This window comes from Erpetoichthys calabaricus, chromosome 4, assembly GCF_900747795.2.
Source record: "Erpetoichthys calabaricus chromosome 4, fErpCal1.3, whole genome shotgun sequence".
NCBI classification, from domain to species: Eukaryota; Metazoa; Chordata; class Cladistia; order Polypteriformes; family Polypteridae; genus Erpetoichthys; species Erpetoichthys calabaricus.
The window spans coordinates 276,030,486-276,043,426 of record NC_041397.2 but is presented as its reverse complement, the minus strand read 5'-3'; the positions used below and the strand labels follow the sequence as shown (position 1 = coordinate 276,043,426).

Sequence of the window (12,941 nt, the reverse complement as noted above, 5' to 3'; positions counted from 1 at the left end):
ATTCAGCACTGATTAAAAGCTTGTTTAAAAAGAAATGTTTTAAGTTGTTTTTTAAAAGAATCAACAGACTTGATTCCACGCAGACCACAAGGCAGGCTATTGCATAGTCTTGGTGCCACGGACTGAAAGGCACAATCCCCACGGGTTTTTAGCCGAGTGCAGGGGACAACTAGAAGGCCCTGTTGCCCAGATCTAAGAGTCCGACAAGCTGTATAGCATTGGAGCAGACTAGTTAGGTACTCAGGAGCTTGTCCATGCAAAGCTCTGAAAGTAAGTACCAAAACTTTAAAATGAATTCTATAAAACACTGGGAGCCAGTGCAGTGTGTGCAAAATGGGGGTGATATGATCACTCCGGCTAGCACGAGTTAGGGGCCTGGCAGCTGCATTTCGGACTAACTGAAGACGTGAGAGAGAGGACTTGCTCAAACCTGTAAAGAGAGCATTACAGTAATCAAGCCGTGAGGAAATAAAAGAATGAACAAGCACCTCCAATTCTGATTTTGAAGCAGCATTTCTTAGTTTTGAAAGATTTCTTAAATGAAAGAAACACGAGCGGCTGAATGACCTTACATATTCATCAAGCATCAGGGACTGGTCAGAAATAACCCCGAGGTTACGTAGACTTGACTTGATAACAGGAGAGACAGAAGATTTTGTGTAGCATATGTGAGATGACACCTGTGCTGGATACAACAATGGGTATAATCTTCACCTTGTCCATTCTCCATAAGCAGTGTATTTCTTCTGTCAGTTCTGTGCCCTTCTGCATTGTATTTGTGTGTGTATTTTGTAAGTTGTGTGTGTTTGGTATGGCAATGTCAATAATATCTGTAGTTTTAATTTTGTTTGTCTACCAGTGTTATGTCTGGTCTTCTATAGTGGATAGTTTTGTCGGTCACTATACTTCTGTGCCAATGTCATTAATGGGTGGGATTTTCTAATACTGTGGTGGGGTTGGGTGTACTTCTACTGTAAATGTTTGTAAATGTTTTCTAGTTTGTGTTGTCGTGCCAGTTAATGGTGTATAATGTTTGCCATCTTGTTGTGTCTGAGCATGTTTTCTGTCTGTGTCAGTATCTTACAACCTGATGTGATGTGTTGAATTGTTTCTTGTTCTTTGTCTCAAGGTACTGTCGATGTGTTGAATTGTTTCTTGTTCTTTGTCTCAAGGTACTATCTGTAATGTTAAGAGTCTGTAAGAATACATTTTCTATAGTTTATCATGTTTATAACTTGATCTTGTATGGATAGCATTAACCCTTCCTATCAACACGGCTTAGCCAGCTATCTGACATTATCTTACCCACACAAGGCTGACCAAGTTTATGAGGATATCTGCCATGCAATGTTTTCTGTGTCCATGCTTATGTTTTAAGTTGTATAGTTGTTATGTCTTCTGTGATGTTGTCTTTGGTATGTAGATTCATTTTCTGAAATTATTAATCTGTGTATTGTATAAATTAGTTATATCTATGAGACTCCTTCCTCATTCAGCACGTGGAAGAGTGAGTCATTCTGTAGCTACTTTAGGGTGGTGTTGTATGTGTTGTAGGTTCCAGAGAGGAAGGTCAGGCATCCTGGCCAGGATAAAGGAAGGTTTCATACCCGGCCAGGAGGCAATTTTTGAAAGACTGGGTGAACAGGCATGCTGGGAGAAGTTTATTCCCCCAAACGATAGGTTTCAGTGTTCCTCAGGGCTAAACCTGATCAAGACACTCAGGGTGGTGTAGAAGTTGGAGTCCCGAAATGCAGCCCTGCCATGATCTTTGGGGACCACCAGAGGGCTCTGCTGGGGGAGGACTTCCCTGGTCTCCACACAACCCAGAAGTGTTCCGGATGACTTGGGCAGGGGACTGGATGCTAGTTTTAAAAAGAGCCTGCTGACTCGCTTACATCATTTTCTTGGAGGTGGAAGGAAGATTGTGAATGGGGTAATTTTGCTGCTGTTTTTGTGGAGTAGGTGTTTTGTCAAATAAAAATAATTTATTTGAACCTGGGATTGTGCTGGGTATTGTTGTGTCTATGAATCGGGGCTCAGTGCCCCCTCTTGTGGTTACAGTGTTTTGTGAGTAGTGTTCATGTTTTCCTTTGGAGATCTGTTGTAGATCTATTTCTGTTGTAGATCTGTTTGTGACCAACATATACGTCCAAAGGAATACGTGAGCATTAGCATGGCATATGTATTGATGGCTTTAATTGTTTGGCACGCATGCAGGAGTGTTCTTAGCATTTGTGAAAGACGTGTAAAGAGTACATTTAATTTGTTTGTGTTGCATGAGTTTGCCCTGTTGAAGGTATTTGTTTAGCTGACCATCTGCCATTGCCTCAGTTCAGTTGCCATTTTGAGGGTATACCCGCCTTCTCTAAGGATTAAATTTTCTACATTATTATTATTATTATTTATTATGGTTATTATTATATTTTAGTTTTTTGGTTCTCACAGCCTTTCAGCTGGTATGAAAACTATACCCACTTAAGAGACCTCTTGAGAGGGGACATAGTTAAAAGTCATGGATAGGGGTAAATTCCAGAATTTAGGTCTAGTCTGGGTTTTGGTCAGGGTCATCTCAAAGGAAAATGTTTGGTATTAACTAATTAACATGGACGCCATGCATATTACCAATTGTTTTTGTAAAAGAGAGATGTTGATGTTGGGCAAGATCTTTTCAGTATATTGCTTGATAACCTCAGTAGCACCTATGATGATAGGGACTATCTCTGCGTTTGTTTTCCAAAGACGTTTAATCACATTTTAGAGCTGATGGTAGTGCTCTCATTTATGCTTTTCTTTTGGACTGCTGTTAAAGTCCAATGGCACTGAGATATCTATTAAAATGTTTTATTGGTGGATTGATTTGTATAAATGATATATGGCTGGTTAGCAATGACAGTGATATCTGTTTGAACAGGGAGCTTCCAGAGAATCTTAGCTGTAAAATTTTCCAGATTTTATGCTCCTCCAAACTCCATCTCTCTCATTGCCTTGGCACTTGGAAATTATTGTCTTTATCTAGAATTCAATGGATATATTTTACCAAATTGTGGTGATGCCATAGATAGGACTAGTTTCACAGGTACTGACAATGATAATTTTTTAAATAGGTGGCACAAGCTATCTTCTTGTAGTTGTTTGAGAATTTGTCTTATGTACTATTCAGTTTTTCTGTGCCTTTACATTATTATTATTAGTATTATTATTATTGTTATTAATGTGATCTGTTTCGGTACTGCATGGGCTGTGGGAAGTGCAAGCAAGGTTGGGGGTGGTGTTTTGGGGGAAGCACTTTATGAGGACTCAGGGCACCTCCCTAGAGAGAGTTGAGTGACAAGGGTCAGGTTTAATTAACACTAGAATCCCTGAAGCCTACAAAAATATTCATAATGCTGGGCCACATTAAATTCTCTTGCACCTATTCATCAACGCCTTTGTTTTTTCAAATGTGTCAATCAGCACAAACAGCAGGCAGCCTGCTCACTCATCCCCCACCGACGCAGCTGAAGTCAGACGTAAAATTCTCAGAGCTCAAGTCTGTTTATTTGGGTATGAGGTGTCTGGAATTGTATAGGGTAAATAATATATCGTTATTTTGAATACATACATTCAATGGGTGTTCAGTGTCTACAACGATCTGTGTAAATGTAGCATGACTGGAAATGTAAGGTAAGAAACGTTGAACACATAACTAAAACAGAAACTTTTTTCATGTTATAGTAATAATGACAAAATGTGGATTTGAACTTTATAATGTGTGAAGACTGAAGTCCAAATATCAAATAAACACTTTCACAAAAGGTACAATAAAACAAGTCCGCTTTTATTCAAGAATATAACCAAGGAAAAAGAAATTATTCAATTTATATGATGCTGTCAATGTGTAAAAAACAAAACTCAAATATTAATCAACACAAAGTAGACATGTCTGCTTGCCTGGTGCAGAGGTAAGAACTGCTGTCTCGTGATCAAGAGGTTGCAGGTTTGATCTTGGGTCCTCCCTTCATTTACCGTTTTAAGTAGGGATATGCTATTATTATTACTATTATATAATAAAAACATACATTTTATTTGAGTCTTTAACTCCCGGTGTAAATTTATGGTACTTGTAAAAGTTAGCGTTTCTCTTTTTTTATATACTGTTTTATTCTCTCAGTCACGTTCACACTCGCCCCAATCTGACATTATTAGTTTTCATATAAAGATGTGGTATAACGAACTTGCCTCTCCTACTGTGAGTTGATGGCGTTTATCTCCATTCTTTTCACAAGAGCAGTGTTGACCATAATTGGTGTTATGCTTGATGCCTGCTCAGAACTATTTGTTGTTTCGTAGGCTTCAGGGATTCTAGTGTTAACAGTGCTTTCAGGCAAAAAGAGGGTGTGTGGTTGGCAAGCAGAAGCATTGGAGGTAGGAGGAAGACAGCTAGAGGAAGACAGCATTGCGGGGAGAGGGGAGTGAATGGTTAAAGAGCAGGCAAGAGACAGACAAGCTAAGGCTATCTGTTTAAATTTTTTTCGAGATGTCCACTGTGACCCAGACAACGGCAGTGGTAGGGCACCATTTATATCACAGAACACCAAATAAAAAGCCAGACTCCCCTGAAAAAGCAGCTCCTGTGCATCTTATTCAACAGGTCGTCATATTATTATTATTATTAACTTATATATAACTTAAGTACCATATTTTAATATCACTGTGGTGGGCTGGCACCCTGCCCGGGGTTTGTTTCCTGCCTTGTGCCCTGTGTTGGCTGGGATTGGCTCCAGCAGACCCCCGTGACCCTGTAGTTAGGATATAGTGGGTTTGATAATGGATGGATGGATAGATGGATGGATGGATGGATTTTAATATCATCACCTTTTTATGTTTATAATTACGTTGTGATGACCTACCTGAATTAGCCAAACAGTTGCTTTACTGAGTGAGTTTGCAGGTATATATTTGTAATTCTACCATACAATATCCTGTTGCTGCCTGTTGTTTGGGTTACTTTGTGTGTAGCCTGGCACTGTCCAGGTTTAGGATCAAGTTACATTGAACTTGTGAGCAGGGGGCTGATGACAGGTGTAAAAGGTGCTATAAAGGCACCCGACCCAACACAGACTGGACACGGAGGCACACGTAAAATAAAGCAATTACACTGCACAACAAAGTTTTTGCTTATTGAACACTGTTGGGTGTTTACCGATCACGTACCGTTTCAGAGAAATCTTCAGTTTTGTCATGATTTGTTCTTATATTTTCGCTCCCGTAAGTGACTTATCAATAACGGTTTGTGCAGCCTGGGCATGTCCAGGCATGGAATCATGCCAGGTTGGAAGCTGTTCTGTGGAAGTTGACATCCTGGGCAGGTCAGAATGAGCTTGACGCTGTCTCAGCATGCTATAAACGTGTCTTGCATACACCGATCCTGCTCATTTGGTTAATATAGATAGTCAGTGTGTATGTATAGTATCAGGGTAGTAAAGTATAGTATCTGTAGCAATATAACAGTAAGTAAGCTTGATACTATAGACATTTCAGTCTCGGACGATATGTCTCGTCAATGTTGTAACAGCCGCAATACATTCTGCTATATCTGTGGCGAATATACACTTGCGCCTCAGAAACGTTGGATGAATGCTTTTGTGAAGAAAGATGATCATCTGTATTTTGACTGCAAAATTGGTGATCAAGACAAGGAATGGACGCCTCACATTTGCTGTGCGACATGTGCTGTCAGTCTGAGAGCCTGGCTTAGAGGCACTCGAAAGACGATGCCGTTTGCTGTTCTGATGATATGGCGAGAACTGAAAGACCATGTGACGGACTGTTACTTCTGTTTGACTGATGTGTCTGGTTTCTCTGCCAAAAACAAGAAGTCAATTGAATATCCTAATCTGCCTTCAGCAATGAGACCTGTGCCACATGACGACAGTCTTCCAATTCCGAAACCACCAGAGGATTGGACCTTAGACAAACCAGATGAAGAAACTGCAATGCAGGGTGCTGACAGTGACATTGACCCAGATTTTGAACCATCAGGCGATCCACATTTGATAACACAGTCCGAATTAAACGATTTGGTCAGAGATCTGGGTCTGTCAAAAGCAAAAGCCGAGCTGCTGGGTTCGAGACTGCAGGAATGGTGGTTGCTGTCACCAGGTATGGAAAATTCTGTGTTTTGAGGCTGACATCATGATATAATCAAATTTTTTGCACAAGTCAACAGTCTCTGTTTCTGTTGTGACATTGAAGGATTGTTCTCGGCCTTGGGTTGTGATCACAACCCGGAAGAGTGGCATCTCTTCATTGATTCATCAATCTTAAGCCTGAAAGCTGTTCTGCTACACAATGGCAATGTTTATCCTTCAGCACCTGTTGGCTATGCAGCACACATGAAAAAAACGTATGAGAATATGGAACTGTTGCTGAAGCACGTCCAGTATAGCAGGTACAACTGGAATATCTGTGGAGATCTTAAAGTTGTTGCTCTGTTACTAGGACTGCAGCTCGGCTATACAAAGTACTGTTGCTTCATCTGTGAATGGGACAGCCGTGCCAAATAGTCGCATTAACTGGCCACTCCGTAAAAAGTTAGTTCCAGGACAGAAAAATGTGGCACATGAATTGCTTGTCAACCCGTCAAAGATATTTTTGCCTCCTTTTCACATAAAACTGGTACTCATGAAGAATTTCGTGAAAGCACTGAACAAGGAAGGTGAAGGTTTTTGTTATTTAAGACAGATGTTCCCAAGAATAACTGATGCCAAGATCAATGAAGGCATTTTTGTTGGCCCCCAGATAAGACATGTTATGAGTGACAAGCAATTTGAAGATCTGTTAGTTGGGCCAGAAAAAATTGCCTGTAAAGCCTTCAAAGACGATGCAGTAAAACCAAAACTATATTTGTGCATACCCAGTAGGTACCTGTCACAATCAGCAAAAACTTTTCAGGAAGCAACACTTTAAAAAAAAATTGTTGTGTAATGTTATTTATTTTTCTTCAGCTGGAGGGCACGTCTTCCCTGTGTTACCTAGCCACAGCACAGTCCCAAACCACCAAATAAGCACCAACACACTCTTCTTTTCTACCACCACTCCTCCATCAAGCTTCGTCCTCCTCCTCCCGACTCTGGCCATTGAGTGGTGGTTGCTGGGCCCTTTTATAGTCCACCCGGAAGTGCTCCAGGTGGTTGATTACTAAGTTCCGGCTGCACTTCCGGGTGTGGTGAATTCACTGCCCATACAGGCTCACGAGTCCCAGCTACAGCACCCCAACAGGGCTGCACCCAACTCCAACTCCCATGGAGCCCTGCGGGAAACCGAGGCACCACTCCAACACAGGGGGACAGCCATCTAGTTTCCAGGGGGAGGTATTGCACCGTCCATGTGTGTATAACAAAAGGGTGTCCTGGCCGTCCGCCACACAGGTCACCTTACTGTAAGGCCAGAAGCACAGAGTGTGTCTCTTACTGTCCTGTCACTGATTCAAGTACTGTATCTGCAAGCAGTTTCAGCTGCAGTACGAGTGGCAGATCTGAAACCATTTCTGAGACCAAATGTATGTGTCTGTCCAGCTCTGGTCTGGACAGATCTTAGATGGTCATCAGTCCTGTCAGTGTGCTTAAACCTTTCTTGCAGGCAGAATGCAGTGAATTGGCTTAATCCATACTATCCGCAAATGCTGGCGTATTACATGCCTTTTTGCCATCTGCCAATGACATTCTCTCTTTCTTTTGGTAAAAATTTGACATGCACAAAAACTACCCATGTGTGTCTTGTGTCTTGCTGTAAATTAAGCCATTTTTAAATGTGACCCGGGGAAGAATAAGGAAGGACAATATTAAAAAAGAAAAAATACTGTTTAATTAATGTATAACTATTTAGAAATTTAGGTGATGGGAATACAGTAAGTGGTCTAGGTCTGTAGTGAATATTTAAAAATGTTTAAAGAAAGTTAATATCAGCATGAATTTTTGAGTGGAAATTGAAACAGATGAAAGTGAATTCCAAGCTGATACATTAAAAGACAATTAGAAATTCAATTTTCAGTAAAAATACATGAAGCAACACTTTTTTAAACTTAAAAAAAATTAGGTGAGGCCCATACAATGTTATACAAAGTCTGCTCAATGCAACTGAGCTCTTACCTGAGTTAAGGTTTCTTGTTCATGCAGTAAAAGTAATTTAATTCCAGTCCCTTCTGTTCGCTGCTCCAGCATGAGGGAAAAATGTTCGATGCATTTAATGGACAGCTTCTCTTGAAGAGTAAGGATAACATCCTTTAAAAAGAGAATTGGAAGCTGATCAGTCTAAAGAAGTACACATATTTCTCACAGCAGTGTATAGAATGAAGGATCTAAACAGAGTCATGAGTAATACGTCAAGATGTGAAGTTTGAATTTTTCCACATCATTGTGACTTGAATTTTTGGCAGATACATAAAATGTATACAGAAACTGACTTTTTAAGGGATATATTGAGTAAAGTAGGTCAACCAATTAAATTAATGTCACGTTGTGATATTTTTTGTAGAAATAACCTTGTACAATTCAGTGTTTTTATATATACAGTATATATAGATAAGTTTTATATTTTTGTTTTATTTCTTCTTGCCCAGAGGATTTATTTTTGGCACGGTAGGGGCCTTGCATGTGGTCTACAGGACCAGGTTCACCTCTCAGCTGGTCAGAACATTTATGTACAAGTCCTTTGAACTGCAGGTGATGAAAGCTGGTTGGCAGAAGGCCTTGTACTGTGCTTTAATCTACCATCCTCCTGGCCCAGCCAGTTTATTTTAATCTGAATTTTCTGATTTCTTAACCTCCATTATCAAGCTCTATAAGGTGATACTGCTTGGGGATTTGAATCTTCATGTTGGTGATGACTCCTTGTGCAGTACAGCCTTTGATTTTATGAGCATTACTGAGGCTTTTAATTTCACAAAGCATGTTTTAAGCCCCACTTATATAGGAGAGCACATGTTAGACCTCATTTTTTCTCATGGTGTAAATATTGCAGCTATCATGTCGAAACACATAACTAGCAGTGATCACAATGATTCTTTTAATCTGTCCTTCATTTCAGATTTTGTTCAACCCAAACTGGTGAGTCATGCTCATATTATCAATGAAACTATAATTACACGATTCTCTGAAATATTTAGTAATATTGCTGATGTGAGCAACAATGTTGAACTTTTGGTTCGGTATTTTATTGATCAGCTTATTTACCAACATTCTAAACATTATTTCCACTATTAAATTAAGATCTAAATCTGCTGTTAACACATCTGCCTGGATGAATGAAATCTTCCGTCATTTCAGATGTGTCTATTGGCAGGTTGAGCGTTTACGCAAAGCCACTAAACTGAAGGTGCACCTTCTCCATCTTAAAGATCTGCTTTTTACATATAACAACATGGGACTGGTTCCCTGCCTTGTGCCCTGTGTTGGCTGGGATTGGCTCCAGAAGACCCCCGTGACCCTGTGTTCGGATTCAGCGGGTTGGAAAATGGATGGATGGATGGACAACATGGTGAGAGAAGCTAGAGTTTTGTATTTTTCCACTCTTTTTTCTAAGAGTAAGTGCAACCCTAGAGTTTTATTTGATATAAATTCCAATATTGTTTCACCCTCTACATCTAATATTTTGGTCTCTTCAAACAGCGATTCTGATGATATTCTTAATTATTTTGTTAGCAAAGCCATAGTTTGCAGCTCCATTTCTCCACATATGCCTGCTATTCTAGATGTCAATCCCTCAAGTACTTCAATTTTTGACCCTTTTAATCCACTTTCTCATGAGGATTTACTGTATTTTCTCTGATTAAGAAAATATAGCCATCTTCTACTTCCTCAGATGTTTTACCAACATCCCCGTTTTTAAAAGTTCTTAACTCTATTGACCTTAGTCTAATATCTGTTATTAATAGCTCTCTGGTTGTGTCACCAGTTTTTTAAACATGCTGTTGTTCACCCCCTGCTGAAAAAAACTGATCTAGATCCCAACATTGTAGAAAACTATAGGCACGTCTCAAAACTGCCGCTCTTTCCAAAGATTTTAGAACAGCAAGCAACAACTGTCCACCTTTCTTGAGACAAGCAAGGACCCTTTACAATAAGGGTTTTAAAAGAATCATTCCACCCAGACAGCCCTACTAAAAGCCTCAAATGACTTACTAATAGCTGCAGATGCTGGCAAGTGCTCTGTACTGGTATTGCTTGATCGTAGTTCAGCTTTTGATACTGTTGGCCATAAGATCCTTTTAGATAGGTTATCCCACTCTATACGTATCAATGGCTCAGCTTTAGCCTGCTTTTCATCTGATTTAACTGATAGGACTTTTTCAGTTCATGTGGGCAAGTTCATGTTAGTCAGTCAGTGCTTCTCTGTTTTGTTGGGTGTCCCCGTGTTCTGTCTTTGGGCATACCCTTTTTATTATTTTATATGTTACCATTAGCTCATATTATTAATTCATTCAAGGATACTTCTAATCATTTTTATACCAATGATATCCAGCTCTATTATTCTTTAACGAGCCAACAACTATACAATTTTGCTTTTCTTGTTGATTGTCTGACAGAGATTAATAAATGGCTTTAAACCAACAACTTAAAGCAAAACTCTCAGAAAACAGAGCTTCTAATTTTTGCCCCTCCTGACCTATACACTGAAATTAGCCAAAAGCTAATCTCTCTGCTCGACTTAGGTGTTGATTTCCTGAATTTTGATTCCCATGTGAGGTCCCTTAGTCGCTCCTGCTTTGTTCACCTTTTTGCTGTTTCTCAGATCAAGGTGGAAATGCTCATTCATGCTTTTATCTCATCATGCATTGATTTTTGTAACTCTTTACTTGTCTAAGCAAATCTGGTTTAACTCGCTTTCAGACCATTGAAAACGCAGATGCCAGGCTTTTAACACACTCCCATAAGTGGACTCCCATTTCTCCTATTTTACTCTCTTTGTATTGGCTTCCAGTAGAATTCAGGTCACATTATAAAATTCTTATAGTCACAGAGCCCTGCATGGTCATGTTCCTCTATACATTGTGGATCGCCTGCACCATTACACCACTAGTCAAGCCCTGAGTTCCAGCCAACAAGGCCTTCTTTCTGTCCCCGCTCCAGGTTGAAGACGCATGGGGGTCGCACATTTCAATCTGTTGCTCCCAGACTGTGGAACAGTCTTCCTCTTACACTGAGATCGGTGCAACTGGTTAAATGGTTTAAAGCCCAGTTTAACACTTACCTTTTCAGACAAGCTTTTGGGTAGTTTTTGTTAGTATATTTTTACTTTATTTTATTTATATTATAACTTTGTTTTTATTTTATTTTATTGTGCAGCACTTTGTGATGCCTGTCTAAGAAAAGCACTTTATAAATACTTTTTACTTACTTACTTATAAGTGAAGTGCATATTACATTATTTATCTTGATTTTCAGAAGGCTTTTGATAAGGTACCTTGTGAAAGGTTAGTGATGAAACTAAAAGAAGTGGTAACTCAGGGAATGGTCAGTAGGTGGGTTCAGGATTGGCTCAGACATGGGAAGAATTTAGGTTGTGTTGAGGGGAACTTTCTCAGCATTAGGTAATGTTAAAAGTGGTGTCCCTCAGGGACTGGGGCCACTGCTCTTTTTGATATACATAAATATATCAGAAAAGATAATGGGATATTAGGTTATATATCACAAAGAATAGAGTATAAGTCAAGAGAGGTTATTCTGAGCAACAACATTCATGTCTCTGGTGACTTTTCCTATGAAGTAAGTAGACGGATTGGGAGAGCATGGGGGGTCTTGAGGTCGCTGGAAAGGGGTGTGTGGCACTCCTGAAATCTATGCAAAAGGACGAAGGTCCAAGTCTTTAGAGCCCTGGTGCTTCCTGCCTTGTTATATGGTTGTGAGACATGAACGCTATCCAGTTACCTGACACGAAGACTGGACTCCTTCGGTATTGTGTCTCTTTAGCGAATCCTTGGGTATTGCTGGTTTGACTTTGTGTTGAATAAGTACTTGTTCGCAGAGTCCCGAATGAGGCACATTACCTGTATTGTGAGGGAGCTTCAGTTACGGCACTACGGCCCCGTGGCGCGATTCCCCGAGGGTGATCCAACTCGCAGGATCCTCATTGTTAAGGACCCAAGCAGTTGTACAAGGCCAAAGGGAAGCCCATGTAACACCTGGCTGCGGCAGATAGATGGTCATTTCTGGAGGGTGGGACTGGACTGTGTGTCTGCCTAGGTGGGTTGCCAACCAGGATCCTGAGCTGTTTCGTCATGTGGTGGTTGTGGCAATGCGCTGTACCAGTGCATGCTCCCCATACTGACCTGACCTGAAGTTATTCTTAAGCTTTACAACACACTTGTGAGGAGTAAGTGGTATGAGCTATGAGAAGAGACTGAAGGAGGTGAACCTTTTCAGTTTAAGAAAATGGACATTGAGAGGGCCCATGATTGAGGAGTTTAAAATTATAAAAGGAAATGGTACTGTGGATCCCAGTTGTCATATTAAAATAAATTCTGCAATAAGAAAATGGGAACAAGGTTAGAAACTTGTAAAGAGCAGATTTCGCACAAATGTTAGAAAGATTTTCTCCACACAAAGAACCATAAACACATGATATAAATTACTAAGTAATGTGGTGGTGAGACCTTCACATTTTGGCTTCATGTTATTTTAAACAATCTAGGTGAATAGGATGGATACGTTTGTTGAGCTCAATGGCCTGTTCTTGTCATAATTTATCTAAAGTTTGAATGTTCTAAAAGAAAATGTGACAGTTCTTTTGCATTCATTTATCATAAAACTGGTCCCAATTCAAAAGACATGTTGTGCTTTTGGTACAGGGTCTAGCATTTCAACAAACTGACGTCTCATCTACCCCCACAAATAATAAAAAATCAACATTGAATTAAAAACTGAAATATGGTTTGAAATATGGTTTGATTGTTTTTTAGCAAT

The 12,941-nt window shown here is 39.9% G+C and overlaps 1 protein-coding gene across 7 annotated transcripts in view; it reads right to left on the bottom strand.

Annotated features, from left to right (window-relative positions):
- frmpd4 (FERM and PDZ domain containing 4) overlaps positions 1–12,941 on the bottom strand; it is an 821,848-nt gene that overhangs the window by 58,704 nt on the left and 750,203 nt on the right. For all 7 annotated transcript variants that reach the window (XM_051925673.1, XM_051925669.1, XM_051925670.1 and 4 more), the window contains one exon: positions 8,130–8,261. In XM_051925673.1, coding sequence (XP_051781633.1) covers positions 8,130–8,261 — 132 coding nt within the window. The remainder of the gene's footprint in view (positions 1–8,129; positions 8,262–12,941) is intronic.